This window comes from Dipodomys spectabilis, unplaced genomic scaffold, assembly GCF_019054845.1.
Source record: "Dipodomys spectabilis isolate Male_0828 unplaced genomic scaffold, ASM1905484v1 ptg000163l, whole genome shotgun sequence".
Classification (NCBI taxonomy): domain Eukaryota; kingdom Metazoa; phylum Chordata; class Mammalia; order Rodentia; family Heteromyidae; genus Dipodomys; species Dipodomys spectabilis.
The window spans coordinates 3,805,816-3,829,737 of NW_024870840.1; the positions used below are offsets into that span (position 1 = coordinate 3,805,816).

The window sequence follows — 23,922 nt, forward strand, 5'->3', positions numbered from 1 at the left end:
CCAGGATCTGTTTGAGGTAAAGGGGAATTTTAAAATGACCCCCTGGAACAAGTTGTAAGTTTGTATCATTATCATAAACCACATAAAGTTCTTCTAGGTCTGTACAACTAATGTGGTAACATTGTGTTGTAAGACTGAGCTAAAGTCACATCAGTGATTCCTCAAGTGTGGGCCTTGGGGCAACAGCATCTTTGTAGTCAGTGACTTATTTGTTAAGAGACACAAGTCATGGGCCCCTCCCATCCCTGTGACTCATAACCTCTGATAAGGCCCTGGAAACTGTTTGGACAAGCTCTCTAGGAGACTGATATGTACATTGCAAGAGCCGGCTGATAAGAAGTTTAGAATTTCCAGGTTATAAACGTTAAAAAAAAAAAAAACTGACTTTTTTTAAAAAAGGAAAAGTGTCTTTATTGTATGAAGCATAAAAAATTGTAAACAAAAATTGCATGACATTTCATTTCTTATTTAGATTTTTCAATGGAGTTATAAAAATATAATACCAGTTAGTCTTTGTAAGCTCTTGAAAATGTCTAGAAAACACAATGTAAAAGGCACTTAAAACACACAAGGAGACGATAAAAAGATAAAAGTCATGGGTACAATTAAAATTGCTTTGAAAAAAATGTTTCGATATAGATTTTCACATAAACAGGACTTTACCTTTTCTCCTATTTTAGTTTTTTAAACCATAGATAGTATTTTCCTCACATTATAAGTAGAGACTATAAATGTGGTCTTCCATCTCCCACCTTTGTTCTTGATTCAGGCTACTGGAAAAGCAAGCTACAATTAATTTTCCTGCTTTTTTTTTCTTTTAAACTTTATTCTCCATTTTGTCTAAGATAAAGTTCTTAATCCGTAACCACAATCTTTTAGAAAGTCTGGCTCATTTTCATTTTGTTTCAAGTCACAATTCATTAACAACAATAACAAACCCAGGAAGACAATGATGTAAATGATGCTTTTCAGAATAAATGTAGAACTTATTTTTCGGCTGTCAAAAATCACCCTAAGCAAAGGTATTTCTGAGGCATGTGTATATATACATGTGTGCAAATTTTAAAATAGATCTGTTACATCATTTTGGCTTTTTAGCATGCTGAAATCACACTAACAAAATCTCTGCGAACTGTGATTGCAGGTGCATTACTACCCAGATCATTCTGCCCACTCATTTGTGATAGATGCTTCAGATGCTTTTAACTCTCCATTTCCCTTTGGGTCAGTCAAAAGATAAAGAATGCACAGCAGAAATCAAATAAAAACCCTCTGCCTCACCTTACATATGTCCCGTTGCTAATTGGGTGTATTCTTACTGTGGAAGTTCCATAGTCTTGGTATTTTTATCCATTATCTCTTTAAGGCCTCATATTAATGAGGATGCTTTTTTTTGTTGTTGTTTAAAAGAAACATGAGCCAGATCAATAGCTCATTCTCTACTTTCAAATGCTAGTTTAGAAATGAATCATTGCACTGTTCAAGTGTGTTGTTATAGAAATAACTTAATTACTTTAAGGGATTTCCTGAACATGATCATTCTCAAATAATTTAGCAGTAAAATCCAAAGATTTGGTTACTTTCCTGGCAAGATTTAGGGTATGAATGAAAAATGACATTTATATAAAATAATATGGGGGGAGGGGGAATTGCTTGAATGCTTCTCCACTTTATTACTGCAATCATACCTGGGAGTGATGTAAATTAGTCCTTGACATTGATTTGTGTGTTTAAATTGGTCCTTAAATAGGCTTTTTTCTGTCTTTTGTTCTGTTGCTCACCCTTTGAAGAAATGTCATGGGGAGTGGCGAGTGGGGTAAGGGGTGGAGCCTCTGGGCTACCTTCCTGAGTACATACACGCGCTCATTTCTCATGCCTCAGTTCACACTTTCCTAGTCAACTTTTCTGGTGGATGGCACCGAAAATCTTTTGCTGATTTTCAAGGCAGTCTTTCAGCTTATCCTCTGTCAAAGTCAGTCGCTGCTCCAAAATTGAAACAGTCTGCAAATAGGAGGACAAAATAGTCAATGGCTGGTAACTTCGGGATTAGGATGAAAAAGGTGGTGTCTGCATGAGCGAGCCTTTTCAAAATTGGGGTGCCAATCTCCTGTTTTTTATAAAAAGCGTCTGGGGGGGGGGGGAGGGGGCAGAACTTGTGTTACTGCTGGGTCCTACTAAGGGACAAGCACTATCAAGCAGTTTAAGGAAATGAACAAAACTGACACATATGAGCAAAAAGGAATGTAGATCTGGCCTCTGCAGACAATTCTTCTATCTGATCTACTGAAGCCACAGGCCCGGAAAGAGACCATGTAAAGTACTGCTTATAAGCAGTGCCACAGGCTACACAGTAGTGTGCGGAGAGCAACCCTCCGCCTGCGCGGCTCAGGCGCCACGGGGAGGTCATCCCCAGTCACTCTGTTACAGCTGAATCCATGGCCAAGCTTCCCTTCAGCACCCCAGAGCCAGGCAGTTAGAGTTCTTCGGAGAGACCATAATGATCGCCCCAGGTACCCGCACCCAGAAGTGGCCAGCAGCAGCTCACAGGCTGACGAGAGCAAAAATGTACACAGTGCTTATGCTGGTTCTAGGCTGCCGTAACCACGGGTTCTTCAGGATGCAGTTACATACCCTCATTAAAAGTACATGCATTAAATTTGGGAAATCTATTTTTGTTTGATATTTTACGTGTGTGTGTGCATTAGTGTGCTGGTACTGGGGCTTGAATTCAGAAGCTAGGCACTATCCCTTAAAAGCATTTCCACTCAGCCGGGCGCTGGTGGCTCACGCCTGTAATCCTAGCTACTCAGGAGGCTGAGATCTGAGGATCGCGGTTCAAAGCCAGCCAGGGCAGGAGAGACCACGAGACTCCTATCTCCAATAAACCACCAGAAAACTGGAAGTGGCGCTGTAGCTCAAGTGGTAGAGCGCTCCCCTTGAGCTGAAGAGCTGAGGGACAGCGCCCAGGCCCAGAGTTCAAGCCCCACGACCGACAAAAAAAAAAAAAAGCATTTCCACTCAAGGCTGGCACTCTACCACTTAAGCTACAGCTCCGCTTCCAGTTTTCTGTTGGTTAGCTGGAGATAAGAGTTTCACAGACATTCCTGTCTGGACTGGCTTTGAGCTGTGATCCTTAGAGCTCAGCCTCTTGAGTAGACAGGATTACAGGCATGAGCCACTGCCATCTGGCTTCTTTTATATCTTTTAAAAAATACTTGTTATAACTAAGATATATATTAGGAAGTCACACGAGACTTAATGAATTCTCACCAGAAAAACATTTTAATAGCTACCAGGCAATAACTGAAACTCCGCTGGCACCTGGAGCACCTTCCATGTCTGTCCTCCTGCTACTTCCAGAACAGCCACTATCCTTACCTTTACCATCACTTTTTAAATATTTCCTTATGGTTTTATTTCTCAAATGTAAATCCCAGGAAAATACACTTGCTCTTTTTTTATTTTCGAGGCCTGCCAGGTTACTTTTAATCTACAGGTGCCACCTTTCCCTATTTTCTTTTGACAGTTTATTTGTTGGCAGCTCAGGTCAGCTGACCTTTGAAGAAGTTACCAGTGACTTGGACTTAAGGGCCACACTCAAGTGCGGCTTACTCTGTTCCTCCAGCTTGTGCACATTCTACAAGATCAAGGTAAGACTGTAGGTGGTGGTGGTCTGTGCTTTCATTAGTGGGCACACAGCGCAGCGTCAGTTATTTCTCTTTGAGTGATGTTTTTGGTGGTGACTCAATGCCGGGATAATGACCATTGTCTAATTCTGTCATATGAGACATTTTATAAGTTGGGATAATTTATAAATAAGAGACATCTTTCCATGTTTCCTGCTTGGCTATTCAATGGGAGAATTCACATAGGAAAGGCAAAATAAATGCTTGGTTATTTTAGCCAACAATGTACAAGAAAATGAAGTGATTTTTCCATTGTATATGAAAGGTAAACTGTTGGTATCACTTAAAACTCTTGCTTTTGTATTTCTGGAGTAGATCATAACTAACTAAAAAATGACAGTTAAGTTTATAAGACTTTCTACCAATGCTTGAGTGCCTAAAATGTGCCAAACAGTTTGCCAGATACAATATACTACTACGTTACTTATGATAAAGTGGTTTGACACTGATTGACTCCACTTATCTCCTGGCCAAATGTTACTTAATTTTAATTTACTTCTAATTACAGTTCCTACAGACAGTTAAATTCTCTGCAACTTAGGTGACGTGAAGTCACTAGTAAATGGAGTAAGAAATGTATTTTCCTTGCTTCTTGCCTGCAGACTCTCTGTTCCCCTTTTACAAGTATGCCAGGCCTGCTTTAACCTTTTTAATAGACAATCCTGTCCTTCAACATTAATTTTTCTTAAATCACAGATTTAACAAAGCTGAAGGTTTTTCACTTAACTTTGAATCAGGTGAAGAAAGCAATGAAGCCTGAAGCTGAAGCAGTAGTGAATGAGAAGGTTATATGTGAGAAATTCTAATGAGGACTGGCACTGACAGGTAATGGCTTAGGTAAACTAACATGGCAATCTGGACAACAAGCCAGACATGAAACTCAGAGGGCAACAACTCCTCCCCCTCCCCTTCCTCCATCCTCTTCTTCATCTTTGCCCGCCTTCTCCTCACTTTTTTAGACAAGGTATCACTATATAGCCCAAGATGGCCATGAATTCATGATCCTCTAGTCCCAGCCTCTCAAATCCTGAGATTACAGGTGTGTACCATCTCACCTCACTATCTTTAAAGGAAAGGAACATCTGCTAAAAACAGAGAAAGTCTCTCTGGCACAATATTAGAAAGTGGTAATGGACGATTTTAATATGCTCTCTGAGCAAATCATACATGACTCCAAGTTCTCACATGGCTCATTACCACAGACTGTTGACTAAAACCATGGACATGCTTCTTAAAACTCCAAAGGCCTTGAGAGGTTATCAACAGTATACAAATATGCCTTAAATTAGTGGTTCTAGCCAGGTACCAGTGGCTCATGTCTGTAATCCTAACTACTCAGAAGGCTGAGATCTAAGGATTTTGTAGTTTGAAGCCAGGCTGGGCAGAAAAGTCCCTTTGAGACTCAAAAGCCAGAAGTGGCACCGTGGGCTCAAGTGGTAGAGCATTAGCATCGAGCACAAAGAGGCTCAGGGACAGTATCCAGCCCCTGAGTTCAAGCCCCACAACAAAATAAAACATAAAATAGTTATTCTAAACATTGGCTCCAAAGCAGAATTACAAGACGTGCTTATATGACAGACACCAGACCAATGGAAATGAGGCTCTCTTGTGCATACATCCAGGTGGCCCTGGATTACAGTGATGTAATACACAGCCAGTAGTGAGAAGTGAGTTAGGTAATTTCTATACAGGAGCTATTTTATTTTGAGATATTTTTGCTAGACAAGTAATTGATATCTCTCTAGTTTATATTTTAGTCCTTTGTTCTATATAACTATATAATTTATCTGCTCTAACAAATATTGTGCATGGTGGATTGTACCGACATTATACATTTCAAAGAACTTAAGAAGACTTCTCTAAAGAAAACACTAAATCAACAGAGCTGAACAGAAGACTTTGGTGCATCACTTCAAGGTACAACTTTCCTTACCACATCTATACCTTTGATCAAGAACTGGAAAGCTCTGGGTGCATTATTTAAGAATCACTATTTCTGGGGCTGGGAAATTGGCTCAGTGGTAGAGTGCTTGCCTCGCATGTATGAGGCCTTGGGTTCAATTTCTCAGCACCACATGAACAGAAAAAAGTCGGAAGTGGTGCTGTGGCTCAAGTGATAGGGTGCTAGCCTTGAGCTGAAGAGCTGAGGAACAGCGCCCAGGCCCAGAGTTCAGCCCCCAGGATGGAGAAAAAAAAAAAAAAAGAATCACGATTTCCTTTCTTTGCAAAGGTAAATTGCCTCACAAAAACTGGTTAAGATACTAAAATGGGAATGCAAAGCCCTTACTACTAAAGAACTACTACTGATACATGAAGCTTTGGAAAGAGAAAAGTTATGTTTTCAGAATGAAAAAGTATACATACTGGTTGTAATTGTTCATAATAACCAGAAATGTTTACTTGAAATAGATTTTTCTTTAGGTCCTAAGATATTATGAGTGACATAATATTAATATTCAGAGGGCAAAACATCACTGTCTAAAGCCAAATACCTCTGTGGCATGGAGTACCACTGCTGCTTTTTCCAAAGAAATCTGTGTGTGTGAGTGTGCGCGTGCATGCAACCACACTTCTTTCCTCTTTCCCTCCCCCGTTCCTCTCTTTCTCTCTTCGAGCTTCTCTGTAGACACAGCTTAGAGCAGCTAGCCCAGCCCATCTTGGGAATAAAGAAAAATCTTCTCATGCTCCATTAGTTTTGCAACCTGCTATAACAAAATTGTACGTATCTTCCCAGGGCCGTGCCAACGCACCTGTGTCAAGACGTTGAGCTGCTCCATGATATGCTCTAGTGCATCGGTCACAGCAAGTGGTACGCTTCTTTGACTGTCAGACAGCAGGTCACTCACATCTTCTGTCTTCTTTCTCACAGCTGGTGAACACCCTGGTTGTACCAAGGATGGGTTCATGAAATACGCACTGATGTCCTCACCATTCTTGTCTGGCTGAGTTCTATCAATGGTGTCTGTTGTCTTTAATATCATAGAAAAGACAGGGAGAGTTATAGTTCCCAAAATTTAAAATGATATGTATCCACAAAAGTTTAAAATATTCCAGACTTACAGGGCTGACATGAAGATACATTCCTATAATGCTAGCTATTCAGGGGAGCAGACAGGGAGGGATCATGGTTTGAGGCCAGCCAGGGAAAAATGTTAAGTGAGATCTCATCCATCTAAACAAAATTAAGCCAGGTAGGATAGTTCATGCCTATAATCTCAGGTATTGGGAAGAAAGTGTAGGATTCTATCTGAAAAATAACTAAGGCAAAAACAAGCAGAGACATGGTTTAGTACCTAATAAGTTGAAGGCCCCAGGTTGCCAAAGGAAAAAAAAGTTCAGACAGCATTTAGTTATTTATCAACTATAGTAAATTATGGATATTCCCAATTATAATAAAGACACAAAGCTAACAAGGAATCTAGAAAACCAACATTTTCCTTGAGTTTCTTTTCACTGAAATACTTAGTATGTCTGTCTAAGAGATTAAGTATTTAATTTTCAAATAAAAAATTATATCTTTTAGTATGATTATTGTTTTTTGCCAGTCCTGGGATTAATGGAGGGCCTGGGAACTGTTCCTTAGCATCTTTTGCTCAAAGCTGGCACTCTACCACTTGAGCATAGTGCCACTTCGGGATTTTTCTGTTTATGTGGTACTGAGGAATTGAACCCAGGGTTTCATGCATGCTAGGCAAGCACTCTACCACTAAGCCACATCCCCAACCTCTAGTATGACTATTTTATATATATTTAAAAGTAACAAATGATGGTGAAGCTGTAGAGAAGTTTGAATGGTTTGTGCTTTGCTGTATAAGGGTGAAACATGCAGATGCCACAAAAACCAGCAGGGTCGTCCCTCAAAACAGTCATAGAATCACAAGGCCTGCAGTGTAGAAGCAGAAGAACTGAGAGCAGAGACTCAAACACAGATATTCATAGCAGTCTTACTCAAATGGCCCAAAGGTAAAAACATATTTAAGAAAATGTAACCCAGGTATAAAAATGAGTTGAATTTTAGTACCTATTATAGCACTGATAAACTTGAAAACTCTGTGCTACGTGAGATACACAGAAATAAAAAGTGCAAACATTGCATGATCCCATTTACATGAGGTATCAGGAGTAAGTCAATTTAGAGATGAAAAAGAGGGTGAAGGTTAATAGGGGCTGAAAGGAAGTAAAATGGAAAGTTATTGCTTAATGGGTGCAGAGTTTCTATTTGCAGTGATCAAAAAGATTCTGAAAATAAACAATGGTGATGGTTATACAACACTGTGAATTTTGTGAATATAGTTAGAGTCATTGGTTATACACTTAAAAGTGGTAAAAGATTTTAAAAATGGAAATTTTTAGGTTGTGTATTTTATCACAATAAAATAAAACTGAGAAAACCTCCAACCTAAGGCAATGAGCATAAGTGTTATACTAAAATGCCACTGAAAGAACAAGGTATAGGACTCATATTTCTAAACAATAAAACTTACTACACCAAGTTACAACAAGACAACATGAGTGGCAGTGTTACTCAATGGTAAAGTACTTTTCTAATACGCATGAAGTCCTAGGCTCAATCTGCCAACGCGACTAAAACAAACAAAAACAGTGTGATACTAGCATAGGAATATGTATGTGTGTGTGTGTATGTGTATATATGTGTGTGTGTGTGTGTGTGTGTATATATATATATATATATATATATATGTCAACAAATGGAGCTGGGAAAATTATATACACTTAAAAGAATATACGTGGAGCTGGTGGCTTAGGCCTGTAATCCTAGTTACTCAGGAGGCTGAGATCCAAGGATCTCAGTTCCAAGTCAGCCTTGGTGGGAAAGTCTGTGAGACTCTTATCTCCAATAAACCACTAGAAAACCAGAAGTGGCGCTATGGCTCAAGCGGCAGAGCGCTCACCTTGAGCTGAAGAGCTGAGGGACAGCGCCCAGGCCGAGTTCAAGCCCCACGACCAACAACAAAAAAAAAACCCCAAACAATAACAACAAAAAAAACCCCAGAAGTAGCACCATGGCTCAAGTGGTGGAGTGCTAGCCTTAAGTTGAACCTGCTGAGGGACTGCTCCCAGGCCCAGAGGTCAAGCCCCACAACAGATTAAAAAAAAAAAAAAAAAAAAAAGAATGTACTTGGGATCCTACCTCACATCACATACAAAATTAATTTGAAATAGCTTAATTGAAGGAACTAAATCTAGAAACATTAAGAAGGGGTAGTTTTTTCTGACCTTAGGCTAGATAAATGCTATTAATACACAACACCAAACATACACATGACAAAATAAAAAAAATAAATTAGACTTTATCAAATTAAATATTCATGCAACTAAAAAGCTGAAAATGAAGGCAATCCATAGAATGGGAGAAAATATTTGCAAATCATTTATTTGATAAGAGACTTGTATGTAGACATGAATTCTTACAACTAAATAATAAAAAGATAATCTAATTGAAAATGAGTGGACCAATATATATTATATGAATACACGGGCATGTTAAATGAAATCTTCCAACAACCCTTTGAAGATAATAATAAAAAATAGGTGAAAGATCTGAGTAGACATTTCTACAAAGATATACAAATGGTCAATAAACACTTAAGAAAAGGTTCTACACTGTTAGACATAAGGGAAATTTTAATAAAATTGACAATGAAATATTGATTCATTACTCACTAGGATTTGTAAAAAAAAAGTTAAGACAGATAGTGTTAGCCAGATGGTAGAAAAATCAAAGCCCTCATGCATTGCTGGTGGGACAGTGTTGTACATCTCCTTTGGGGAACAGTGGGTAGTTCCTCTAAATGTTAACCACAGAATCACCATGTGACCTAGCAATTCCATTCCTAGGTATAAACCCACGAGAAGTGAAAAAGTATCTGCACAAAATTTGTATATGAATGCTCATAGAAGCATTGGCCATAATATCCAAGAATAGGGGAAAAATCCAAACGCCTAAATGTTATGATGCTATGAAGTGACTTATCCTGACTATGGATTACTATTTGCCATTAAGAATGGACTGCTTGGGCTGGGAAGTTGGCTCAGTGGTAGAGCGCTTGCCTTACATGCATGAGGCCCTGGGTTCGATTCCTCAGCATCACATAAGCAGAAAAAAGGGAGAAGTGGCTCTGTGGCTCAAGTGGTAGAGTGCTAGCCTTGAGCTGAAGAGTGCAGGGACTGTGCCCAGGCCCAGAGGTCAGCCCTGATGACTGAGAAAAAAAAAAAAAGAATAAATTGTTTATACAAGTCACAACTTGCACAAACCTTGAAAATACTGCATTAAATTAAAGAAGCTAGACTTATCAGAAAAGATATTAAAAGTAATATTAAATGTAAAAGTAAGGATATATGATCATATGTTGTAAGATGGTATATTATTGCTACATGATAGTAAATGAAAGATAGTATATTGTAAAATATATCAGGGTATATTATAGGATGATGTAGTGTAATAAATGATGGGCAGGGCGCCGGTGGCTCACACCTATATAATCCTAGCTACTCAGGTGGCTGAGATCTGAGGATCACGGTTCAAAGCAAGCCTGAGCAGGAAAGTCCATGAGATTCTTATCTCCAGTTAACCACTAGAAAACTGGAAGTGGTGCTGTGGCTCAAGTGTGGCTCAAGTAGCCTTGAGTTGAAGAGCACAGGGACAGCACCCAAGCCCAGAGTTCAAGCTCCACAACTGACAAAAAATAAAAAATAAGTGATGGTATTTGTAAGATTATATGGTTGTCAGGGCTGAATTTAAGAGAAAATGGGGAGAGACTAGGAATGAGTATGGAGAGGATAAAAAACACCCAATCAAATTCCCTTTGGAGTGATAGATTAGTGAAAAAGTAGGTAATAGTAATGATAGTACAACTTTGTGAATGTACTGAACACTAGTGAATTGGACACTTTAAAAGAGCGAAATTTATATCATGCAAATGATACCATCAAAAAATAAGCCATAATGTAAGTTAAAAAAAAAACACAAGTGAATTTCTTTGTAAATCTTCATCAATTTAAAACTTATAGAAGTTCTTGCCTGAGGTTGCTTCAGACATGGAGAACATACTTCCTCTGACACTTGGCCTCTAACAAGCTTACTGTGTGCTTTGAATTGTTTCAAGTGCTTTCCATATAGTAACTGAGTTACCTGATAATAACTCCTGCCTGCCACGGGTTTCTCTGCCTGCTAGCAGTCCTGAATGGAAAAATCTTTTTGACCACCAAATTATTTCTCACATTTTACGAATAAGAAAGGTTAGCTTGTCCAAGGTCACAAGGGTAGGAGGGATGTGTGAAACAACAAATTATAAATCTGACACGCAGAAGTACCACATTCTGAGACTCTAGAATCAAAACCACCATTTTCTGTGATCTTCCTGAGCATGTTTAGGAAGATGAACACTTTCAAATTTCCTTCTGTTACTTTGATTTATTATTTGTCTAAAATAATGAAAGCAAACTGAAAATCCATTGTTTGATTCTTCTTTTTTGGCCAGTCCTGGGGTTTGAACTGAGGGCCTGGGCACTGTCCCTGAGCTTCTTTTGCTCAAAGCTGGCCCTTTACCTCTAGAGCCACAGTGCCACCCTGGACCTTTTCTGTTTATTACTGAGGAATCAAACCCAGGGCTTCATGCATGCTAGGCACAAGCACTCTACCACTAAGCTACATTCTCAGCCCGTCTCCCTCCCGTTCTCCTTTCCTAGCCTCGCCCCCCTTCTCCTCCTCCTTCTTCCTGTTATATCACTATTTGGTGTTAGGATCAACTCAAAGGCTTCAAGCAGGCTAGGCAAGCGCTCTAACACTGAACTACATCCCTAGCATAAAACCATTATTCTTGGGCTGGGAAGTGGCTCAGTGGTAGAGCACTTGCCTTGCATGCTCAAGGTCCCTGGGTTCGATTCCTCAGCACCACATAAGCAAAAAGAAAAAAGCCAGAAGTGGCGCTGTGGCTCAAGAGCGCTAGCCTTGAGCTGAAGAGCTGAGGGGCAGCGCCCAGGCCCAGAGTTCAGGCCCCACGACCGGACCCCCCAAAAAACAAAACAAACAAACAAAAAAACCCATTATTTTTCTTTCAAATGAGTTTGCCTGCCTGCCTGCCTGCCAGCCTTTCTTCTTCTCTCCTTCTCCTTCCTCTTTCTCTCCTTCCTCTTCCATTTTTCTCTTTTCCTTTATTTTCTTTCTCTTCAGTACTGGCGCTTGAACTCCAGGTCACATGCCAAAGCATGCCTTTTTCTGCTCGTGGCTGGTAGTCACTTGAGCCACACTTCTAGCCCTCAAGTTTATTTCAAAAGTAAGTATAAAATACATCTTTATAATCTCATTCAGATAAGTATATCTGCTCGGGGTCTTCGTATGTTCACTCAACGCATATTTTTAGAGTCTTACTCTGGCCGGGAACTCCAAGTGGTAAGGAGCCAGAAGTGGGGCACTGGACAGCACTACCCAAGACATGCCCTCCTGTAGCTCACATTCTGGACCATGTAGTCACCATTTCTCTGCCTCTGATTTATTATTATTTTTGCAGTTCTGACTGTTGAACCCAGGGCCTCATGGTATACCCTCATCCACTCCTCAGAGAGATTTATATATTTTGTTATAGTTTTGTATATTTGTTTAGTAAGTGACATTTAGTTTAAAAAAATAGTAGTCTTTAAGGTGCTGTGCTCTGTACTCATGAATTTTCTACCATGGGGATGTGTCTGCTAATGTCAGAGCATGAACCTAAAATAGCTAGACAGAAGGACTTCTTAGACTATGAAGTTCCACACCTTCAAACAATCCACAGTCCACCCATCACTACCACTTTGCATTACTCATCTCCATATGACAAAACTAACATCATCCTGAAAATGTCCAGAAAAAAAAGTATCCTGGCAATCACAGATGAAAGAACAAGTCAGGACAAGGGATGATTAATGCTACTCATTAGCTGTATTCAGAAGCATCCATGACCTACCACCTATTCATGCTCTCCTCTATGGGAACTGGGAAAACAGTATACAGCACTAACCCACATGGGCCCTCTTGAGCTGGTGGCTAGGACCGAATGAATCAGAGTAAAGATGAGTGTGGAAATACTGAGGACTCACCAGGAAATCCATATCACAATTTCAGTCCCAGATAGACACCTCATCCACAGTAGATTACAGATGTCCATGCATAACTATCTTCACCCCAAAATAATTAATTCCACTCAAATGACAGGCTGTCCTTGTTTCACTGCTGCTGTTTTGTCTCCAAAGACCTCTGGTAGCCAAATTTCATCTTAATTTCCCTGTCTTCAGAAAATTAATTACTGACTACTCATCAAAGATGGATTTTCTGTTGGCCAGCAAGGTATGCTGATTTTTCCCTCCATAACTGATTATAGAATTTGCACAGGAACATCCTCCTTGTCTGAAGTCTGTCTTCTCTAGTTGCTTGACTGTACCATGGCTGCTTTTCTCATCCCAGTTGCTCTTGATCTAGCATCACGTCTGGCACTTAGCAGAAATGTGAGTACTTTTGAATATGTAACCACTTACACGCAGAATTCATTACTGTGATAACAGTAATTCTCTATAAACAAAAAGTGAGTATACACATATTAGTAGTTGTAATGTCAACTCCAGCTTTTCATGGAAAAAGGTTCCAACCCAATTAACAAATTAATCATTGAACTCTGGAAACTTGTAATAAAGGTAGTTAACAGAGGGGATACAAGTATAGACAATCTAAGCAATAGAGGAACTCCAATATAGTCTTAATAACAATAATTCTCTTGCTTGGGATCATATTATCATCATGGAGAGGAACAATGGGAAAAATGAGAAAAGATTCCATCTCTCATTAACCAACAGTCTCCACCTGTCTTTTTATGTCTCAAGGGATTAGAATCCATGTACTGAGAAATTCACACCAACCAACTCTGCCTTTGCAATCTGCTTATACAAGGAAAGAATGAGACACATAGTGTGGGGGAAGTTTCAATACACTCAAAATTTTAAAAAATGATACTTAAGATTCTAGGCTAACAAAAAAGTCCAGCAAATGAAGTCTGCTTCTCACAAAACTTTAATGTTCATTTCTTTGAGAACATTTACTGAACACTTATACCATTCCAAGCAATTGCCAATGACATGTACAAATAACACTATACCTGCTCTTAAGAATTTTTATTATCTTAGATCTCAAATGAGATTATTGAAGTTTCTAGTCCTTATTCTAAATATTGTCATGCAAAAGAAATGTTAGGCCAACAGTAGATGCCTATAATCAATCCCAGCACTTCAAAAACTGAGGCAGAGGGTTACAGATTTCAAGATCAGCCCGGTCTATATAGCAAGAGCCTGTCTCAAATACACATAGATATATGTTTGATGTAATGTCAAGCCGTAAAAACAAAAATGATTCTTTTCAAATTGTATGAGATTTTCCTGTATCTGAATGCCCTATGAAGTATAACATCAGGGTTTACAAAATAAGTAATAGCTACTTATTCTGGTGCCAGACTTGAGCATCTGAGTGCTGTCCTTGAGCTTTTTTTGCTCAAGGATAATGCTCTACCACTTTGAGCCACAGCTCCATTTCTGGCTTTTTGGTGATTAATTGAAAATAAGAATCTCACAGACTTTCCTACTTGGGCTAGCTTAGAACCATGATCCTTAGATCTCAGCCTTCTGAGTAGCTAGGTTTACAGCTGTAAGCCACTGGTGCCTGACTATTTTCCCTTGAGAATTTATAGGAAGCTTTCTTGCTACTGTATGTATCAGGAACACTACTTGTAGGCTATTAAAATTCAGTATTTACTCTGGAGACCATTAATTCTATTTTACTGATTACCTCTCTACCTCCAGAGAGTTGTAGTCAAGTACTTTTTCATTAATTAAGATATATCTGGTGTGATACACTTGTCTAGATGAAGGTAGGGCCCTTTAAGGAACTGGTAGTTTCTTTCTTCTTAAACTAATATGCTAAGTGACACCAGGAGGGCAGTTTTGTTCAGATTTTATTTGTCTTAGTTGTATCCTATCCTCTGATGGCTTCAGAAATAGTAATGTTCTGAAAAAATGAAAGTAAGGAATAAAGACAGTGGTAGCAATGTCTCTATGGGCTCAACTGTCTTTTCTAAGGGGACAACATTATTTGGATATTCTTTTTTTTTTTTTTTTTTGTCGGTCGTGGGGCTTGAACTCTGGGCCTGGGCGCTGTCCCTCAGCTCTTCAGCTCAAGGCGAGCACTCTACCACTTGAGCTACAGCGCCACTTCCGGTTTTCTGGTGGTTTATTGGAGATAGGAGTCTCACGGTCTTTCTTGCCCGGGCTGGCTTTGAACCGTGATCCTCAGATCTCAGCCTCCTGAGTAGCTAGGATTACAGGCGTGAGCCACCAGTGCCCAGCTATTTGGATATTCTAATGGATAGCTCCAAAGAGATATGTTTGTCAAATCTGTTAGAAATTTGGAGAAGAAAAAAAATCGAAACACTCAACAAACCCTTATACCCAATGCATGAACTTTTTTTGTTTTGTTTTCTTTTGTTTAGAAAATGATCTATAATTTCCCCTGAAGAATGAACAATACCTTTCCAGCTCACTAAATTTAGCTGAGAGAAAAAAAAAAATTGCATACCACTCTCTGATCTTTATCCTAGAAATACTTTTATATCGGTCAGACTTGAGGATCCAAATAGGTATGTTCTTACAAGAATGCATAAAACCCTGTGAGTATAAAAGTTAGACATTGTGCAATTTTTCTTCTTCAAGATTAACATCCTAAAAGTCCCAGTAATTTAGAAAGTAGGCTTGAATTCTATATTGTGATTTTGTGACAATTCATCTGGGAGACACTATTGTTCATTTCTGTTCCTCTGATTGGTCCATCCACTCTTGAGAGCACTGACAACTACTGAGCAACACTTCAGGAAGACAAGTCTCTTGTCTGTCAGTATCTCAGTGAACTCAGTGAGCATCTGAGTCCTCCGTGTCGATGGTGGACTCAGTGTAAGGCCTCCCACTCCTTGGCCCCACCATTTCTCCTATTCCCCAGTTTGATGACTCATCAACCCCCTAAGAGCCTCCAGTCAAGCTTCCTCCTTTTCCATTCTCCATCCCTTAAGTCTGTGTGTTTCGATGCTCCACCATACCCACCCTGCTTTAGCCCCTTTCTCTTGTTGTCCTCACCCAGAAAAATACCAGCCTAGGTTAAGTCCATTTCTTTGCCTACTCTACATCTATATTCAAGGAATCGAATTTGACCAGACCACCATGCTGGCTGATCTCAATTCAAATTTATTTAGACAAAGTCCCAGTGCTTTCTTAGCCACTGCCTACCAAGTAAACAAATCAACAACACTAATAGTGATTCAGAAAGCCAACCAAGTTAACAGGTTAAAGTATGCCTTCAAATAAGAGTGCTTGCCTTGTATGCATGAGGCCCTGGGATCAATTCCTCAGCACCACATAAGCAGGAAAAGCTGAAAGTGGTACTATGGCTCAGATGGTAGAGCTCTTGAGCTGAAGAGCTGAGGGACAGTGCCCAGGCCCAGAGTTTAGGCCCTGTGGCCAACAAAAAGCACCCACTTTTATGAAACATGAAGTTAATCAAAAAATCAGAAGCTTTACTCAAAATATATCTATTTTCATAGGCTTGCTATTTTCTAGGCTTGCTTATTATTCTCTGAGATAAATAATATTATTGATTGGTCCTTCTTAAAGACTATTTTCTGTTCCTTAAAACTCTTTTAAGTACCAAATTCAGCAGAAATGAGTTGTGTAAGTCATGAAATAATTTTTAAAAGAAAATGATGCTTTGTTCACTTGACTAAGACTTCAACTTCCTTACAGTATTTGTTTTAATACTATAAAGAAGTAATTTTAAACTCAGAATCCATCCAATAGTCTAACAAAGCTACATTCAAAAACTGGCAAGCTGAATGGATCATCTTTTGGAAGATGAATATTTCATTTATTGTTCTATTCACCATCTAGCATAATGTGAACATTATAGTAGGATTAATGATAACTCTGTGATTACAGAGTAACAGTAAGATATATTCACAGCTAGGTACTGAAAACCACCCTTCTGTCTATTTATTATTCATTAAATCATTTAAACACAGAAAACTCAGAAAGTGAAAGCTTTCTATGTGAACTCAGTATACAAGTGTACATTATATTAGTCAACTTAATTTGCATATGGAAAACAATGAAGCCTTTCCTCATGTTCCCAAAATAGACGCAATCTGCCTCTTCTCCAAATCTTGATAATGATTCAATTTTGCTCGTTATGGCAGGTTTTTTTTTTTGCCTGCATTCCTGCTATTTGTGATATTCTATAAATATCTGTGATAATGAAGATAGTAGTTTCAATCTTTCTCTTCTGTGTACTAATTATATGACCTGGGACCAATTACTCAACCTCTCTAAATCTTACTTTTCTTATCTATTAATTGGAGGTATGAGTACTGAGCTACATTACATGGTGGTTGTAAGAATGAAGGTAAGAATTTAATTTGTAGTTTGTGTTAAGTTACATGTCATCACTAATATAATCATATCATCTTCTTTCCCTCTCCATTAAATTCTAAATTGTACCTTAACAGAGGTTAGAAGTGATAATTTATCTTCCAGACCACTGATAACATGCTAGCTACCTCTTATGTGTAAGGCTTATTTCTTGAATTAACATTTCCTTATTCATTAAGTTCCTAGTTTTTCTCTCTTTCTAATCTTATGTCTTCTTTTGAATCAAATAACATGCTATTTAAAGGCAGGTGGGAGCTCAATAAATAAATGAATGAGCCATTCTAAATGTTAAATGCATTATATGAATATACTCAGTGTATATTTAAAATGAATGCCACCATTCAAAAAAAATAACCTAAACCAAATATTAAAACATGTTCAGATAGTGTTTTAGAAAAGAAAAAAGCCAGGCGCCGGTGGCTCACGCCTGTAATCCTAGCTACTCAGGAGGCTGAGATCTGAGGATCACGGTTCAAAGCCAGCCCAGGCAGGAAAGTCCGTGAGACTCTTATCTCCAATAAACCACTAGAAAATGGGAAGTGGCGCTATGGCTCAAGTGGTAGAGCACTCACCTTGGCTGAAGAGCTGAGGGACAGCACCCAAGCCCAGAGTTCAAGCCCCATGACCGACCAAAAAAAAAAAAAAAAAAAAAGGAAAGAAAAAGTTTCCATATTTAGACAACTGAAAAAATGCATATATTGTGTTTTTAAAATATAGTAGGCACAATTTCATTATTTATTTAAAAGTTCTAATTTCTAGGGCTAGAGGCCTGGCTCAAGTGCTTAGCAAGCACAAATCTGTGAGTTCAAAACCCATTATCAGCCAGGTGCAGGTGGCTCAGGCCAATTAGCCTACTACTCAGGATGCTCAGGACTAAGGATTGGGGTTTGAAGCCAGTAGAAGCTGAAAAGTCTTTGAGAATCTCATCTATAGTAAATTAATCTCCCCCCCAAAAAGCCAAAAGTGGAGCTGTGGCTCAAATGGTACAGCACTTGTCCCTAAACAAGAAGTTTAGGGACAACATCTATGCCCTGAGTTAAAGCCCCCAAACTGGTACAAAACCCCACTGCCAAAAAAATAAAACAAATAAAAACAATCTGTTTCTATCTTTTATAGTGGATGAAAACTGGATTTTTTTTTCTTCCTGTCTTGGGGCTTGAACTCTGAACCTCGGCACTATCCCTTAGCTCTTCTGCTCAAGGCGAGTACTCTACTACTGGAGCCACAGCGCCACTTTCAGTTTTCTGGTGGTTAAATGGAAATAAGAGTCTCACAGATTTTCCTGCCTGGGCTGGCTTTGAACCATGATCCTCACATCTCAGCCTCCTGAGTAGCTAGATTACAAATGTGAGCCACCGGCACCCGACTGAAAACTTGGTTCTTAACAATAACACAGGAAGTCAATCTAATATTACACCGTTAGATCCCTGAACTTCTCAAACATTTAAAGATTATATAAGTGGACACAGTTGAAAAAAAAGATGACATGAAAGTGTCCGGAAAGAAGAACAGTATTCTTCCATGGTTTAGAAGAAAATATTAGTAGCAAACACCTCATTATGAACAATTGAAGACAAGATGCTAGGTTAACACTATGCTGTTTCCACATATTTGTATGTAAATGGTGTGGTGGTCTTCCTTATCTTGCTGATGGAAGAAACTTGGAAACAAAAGACAAGAAAAATAACGACCAGTAAAAAAACAATTTTTCTTAACAATTATCATGGGTGAAAAACTGTTTAGACAAAAATTTGAGTATTACCGTAAGATGCAAAAGAATTCTTTGCAGTCACCATGACTCAAAGAGTATGAGCCTGGGAAGTGGCGCTGTAGCTCAAGTGGTAGAGCGCTCGCCTTGAGCTGAAGAGCTGAGGGACAGCGCCCAGGCCCAGAGTTCAAGCCCCACGACCGACAAAAAAAAGAGTATGAGCCTGAAAGTTACAAATCAAGGCACGTTGTTTCACTTTTGCACTGCGCACTCATGTTGACAGATGGCAGAAGGAAGTTCTCCAGGAGGGAAGTGCAATACCACAATGCACAGCATTAAACACAAAAAGGTTTCCTATTTTTTGGTGCAGGCCCAGAATTTACTGAATAAACAGTATTATTCAAGTAGACCATCTTCTAGTGAACTTTCCTGATAAATGAGATAACTCACGCAAATGAGCTTTCTGTTATAATCATATTTACTATGGAGCTGCCTTTCAGGAGTAACCTTTGGGAGCCTCATGGGTTGGTCAAAATCCTAGACTGGATGTACCATACCCAAACCTTGTTTCTTCCTGCCTTGATAAATAACGTTATTATCTACCGGCAGCCCAAACTCTCACCACTCTACGCCCACTAGTAAACAGAAAGCAGAGCCTCATTTGCTTCAGTGTCTCAGTGTCTCCTCTTCTTCATTCCCTAAATTATGGCTCTAGATCATGCCCTTATATTTGTATGGATTCCTACTGCATTTGCTTCATTCTCCATGCCTCCAGTCTGTCTTCAGAGTCACTTTTTGGGAGCTTCATTGGGTCTACCAAAGTTCTCAGGGTAAATCAAAATACCTACAAGTGACATTCCATATATTCATGATTCATCCTCATCTCCTGACTTCCGCCTCATTTCTTACTATTTGCTCAATGCCACTGAAGGCTACAGCCAACCAGACATGCCCAGTTCTCTGTATTTCTTTCTCTCTCAAGTCTTCTTTCCTGTGCACTTGCCGAACTCTGGCCCTGCTTCTCTTAATGGGAAAATTCTTCCAGAATCAGGGCTAGTACTAACACTGACATTGACTACCTCGGATTAACTTTCAGTTCTTGTGTTAATTCTCCAGGGCTCAGGTATATACACACACAACTGGGCCCACCACACATTCTCTCCATCTAACCACTCCACCAATCATTCCCAGAGTGATTTAGGCACACATCACTATTATTGAACTTACTCTTTTCCTTTGTATAGGTCCACTGCTTGCTACATAACAAGTACTCAACAAATGTACTGAATAAAAGAACACATATAGTCTAGTTAACTTCTTTTTGCTTTTTTTCTCTCCATTTATTCTTTAACCTACTTCATATGGCTTATACCTATATTTCCCCACCAGAACAGTTCTTCAAGGATAAGGGCACAAAAAACAGTTGTGTTCCTATCTTGGGGTTCATTTCACTTAACATCATCTTATATGGTCATATGTACATAGCTTTTGACTTTTTCTGCTTTTCCTAGACTTATACTAGTTATTGCAAATAAGGGAAACCATGGGACCTATGTTTGTTTGGGCCTGGCTTACTTCACTCAATGTAAATTTTTCCAAGTCTTTCCATTTCCTAACAAATGGGGCAATGTCATTCTTTCTGATGGAGGCATAGAATTCCATTGTGTATATATACCACATTTTCTTGATCCATTCATCTACTGAGGGGCATCTGGGTTGGTTCTATATCTTAGCTATGGTAAATAATGCTGCAATAAACATAGTTGTGCTGGTAGCTTTAGTATGGCCTTGTTTGTGATCAGATTTACAACGGACTATGTGATTTTTTTTGTTTCTTTTGTATGTTCCTCCCCCATGGTATAACCCCTATTTTCACTGTATTTGATGTGGGTGCCTGCATCTTGTATATACATTTTTCTAATTTGGGGAAGGGAAGGGAAATAACAAAATACTGAAATAAGGATACAGGTTGACCCATTGTAACAAGATGTTGAAAACAAACTTTACAACTTGGGGAGGTGGGGAGGGAAGGGATGGTAGGGGATAAACAAAGGAGGATGTAATAATGCTCCATAGGAAATGTATTCATTACCTTACTCATGTTACTGTAACCGCTCTGTACACTATTTTTACAATAAAAAACATAAATAAAAAGACCTCTTCAAAATGTTATCATTAGTCTTTCTGAATTCATCACGCTTTATTTTCATGGTTTTTTTTCATTTTTTTCTCTGCACTTGCAGCCATGTGGACTTGTCTCATCTTGGCCTGCTCCTCCTCACTAGTCTGCTGTGATACCACCCTCTCAGGATCCCTCCTTCTTCCTGGCCCTTCTCTGCCTTCTTGGCAGGCTAATCCTCTTCTACCATAATAGTTTTATTAAAATTCATCACAGTTAGGTTCTAAATCTTTAAAAAATAATTTAAAATTAATATGCCTGTTGGAACATACTATGTTACATACTTATGGAGCAGTTAGGCATTTCAATATATGCACATGAAGTATATTGATCAGATCAGATAGTACCTCACATGTAGACACTTATTTGGTGTTGCTTAACTAACTCTTTGTAATTCCAGCCAACCTTCTCTAAGTTTGTAGCTTCAATTCCTACATATATATAGAATAGTCATAATAATCTTATTTCCATTCTAGATTTTTCCTTTCAGCCCCAGATATATGTACAGTATTTTTGCAAATTGGTATTTTCAAATTCAATGTGTCCTAAATGGAACTTGGATAGATTATTTGTTCCCTTTGGAAAGTCCCCTACTGGATGTATATTACTATACTAGCTAAAATTCCAGTAATTTTCATTGATGGCTCGTTTCTTGCTCCCAAATCATTACACATATTATCAAGTGTACCATTTATAGCCCTTAAAAGTGAATTCTATTTTCTTGATCTGGTTTTTTTTTTTTGGGGGGGGGGGGGGGAGGTCCAGTCGTGGGGCCTGAACTCTGGGCCTGGGCACTGTCCCTCAGCTCTTCAGCCCAAGGCTAGTGCTTTACCACTTGAGCCACAGTGCCACTCCAGTTTTTTTCTTTTTGCTTATGTGGTACTGAGAAATCGAACCCAGGGCCTCACGCATGCAAGGCAAGCACTCTACCACTGAGCCACCTTCCCAGCCCTCCTTGATCTGTTAAGGTCATTCTTAGCCAGCTGGCTTCAGTTTTCATCTGAACTACTTGACTTGTGCTCTTAACTGGTTTCCATGTGTACGTTCGGCTTGCAAAAAGGTAATTTTTCATGTTGTACGGGAGGACTTGGTTAAAAAGCCTGCATGTCCAATCCTACCATCTTCTCTAGACTGAACTCACTATAACACTGCTCTCCACCTGAACCCAGGACCCCAGCCTTCTGCTTCAATACCCAGCCACACCAAGCATTTTATATGCATTGTTCTTTCTGCCTAGGATGTTATAGTATACCCAGTTTCTCTGTAATTCCCGTGGAAACTTCAGACCAATACTTCTCAAACTTTATTGTATACAAACTACCTGGGGATCTTACTAAAATGCAAAATCTTATTTGGTTAAGTCTGTAGTAGGACTTGAAAAAAATGCATTTCTACTAAGTTCCCACGTGATGCTTGAATGAACTGTCCATGGGTCACATGTGGAAAAGAAAGGTTTTAGCTCCAGTGCCTCCTGAGAAACTTTTTTTTTGGCTGCATCTCATGCATACTAGTGGTTTAGTCAATGTCCCCAGTTTATACTTTCATAATACCATGAGGCACTCTCATTGACCCAGGCTTAGGCCACTGCCCTGAAATTAGCAACCACAGAAATCCAATTCATCTTTGGTTAGTGCTCAGGCTCACTCACTTAGGCGTTTGCTTAATCATATCATGTTGGTCCTAGTCTCCATGAAAAGCAGAGGAAGACAAGTAAGCTCCACTTATAGTGTGGTCAGATCCAAATTTCCATCTTAGAATAAGAAATGGTTTAGGGAAGGATGAAAGTAGGAGAAACAGATACAAATTTTGGTATGTCCTTAGTCTTTTCCATTGAAAATATCATTGGTTAAATTCTTATAAAATTCACTTTTCTGTTATTTAGGAAAAATAATTGACTAAAAATACTGTAGGAACAATTATAGAAGTTAATAGTTAGATAGAACAACTACAGTTGTAGCATGAAGTTGTAATGGGAGAATAAAAGAAAATAGCTTAAGTTAACAAAACACATGACAGGCAAAAGCAATACCACTATTGCCAAGAGAACTGCCTGGAAAGAGTGCTAAAGCGAAATCTAAAAATAAACAAATAGATTCACAGCATATTCATAGTTTGTAATAGAAAAACCTGTAACTGTCATCTCCTTTGACTAATAAATGGCACTTAACAAATAAAGTTCTTCACACTTAATTAAGTATTAATAATATAGCATCATAGAGAACATTTGCTCTCTAAAAGCTTTAAGCCTAGTGAATAATACTTGATTCTGAAATTAAAACATCTTTTTTCTCAATTTTACAAATTAAAAAAAATATTTTAGGCATAATTAGAATTTTCTTTTTTTGAGGCACGGAGGGGTAAACTCATGGTCTTATTCTTGCTAAGCAGGTCCTCTATCACTTGAGACACACCGTCAGCCCTGTTTTGCACTGGTTATTTTTCAGGTAGGGTCTTACTTTACCCTCAGTCAAGCTTGGCTATGATCTTCTTATTTGTGCTGAGGATGATAGGTACTCACAACTGCACTGAGCCACTGTGTTTCCCCTAAAATTGGAATAATAACCACACAGCACAGTGCCAAGTTACTGGTTGAAATGGCCTCACGAAGTTCTTCATAGTCAGGCTTAAAGCCCATCCTTTGATCTGAGCCTTTCAAGTAACTAGGGATTATAGGTTTAAGCCGTAACGCCATTCTTGAACTTTTTTTAATATCATTTAACTACTTGTCAGAAAGATTGCTTTTCTCAGGAATGGGACTCAAGAAAATGATCCTCTGATACATTTAATGTCCCAAATGTAAAACAGCCAGATTTCTAGAAAAGAGCAAAATAAAAGTTTTT

At 38.9% G+C, this 23,922-nt stretch overlaps 1 protein-coding gene across 3 annotated transcripts in view; it reads right to left on the minus strand.

Annotated features, from left to right (window-relative positions):
- Positions 1 to 393: 393 nt before the first annotated feature.
- Positions 394 to 23,922, minus strand: part of Poc1b (POC1 centriolar protein B) — an 81,024-nt gene continuing 57,495 nt past the window's right edge. For 2 of the 3 annotated variants that reach the window (XM_042693188.1, XM_042693189.1), the window contains 2 exons: positions 6,437 to 6,655; positions 394 to 2,001 (listed from right to left, as the gene is read on the minus strand). In XM_042693188.1, coding sequence (XP_042549122.1) covers positions 1,897 to 2,001; positions 6,437 to 6,655 — 324 coding nt within the window. In that variant the 3' untranslated portion in view covers positions 394 to 1,896. The remainder of the gene's footprint in view (positions 2,002 to 6,436; positions 6,656 to 23,922) is intronic. The other variant, XM_042693190.1, reaches the window with a different exon arrangement.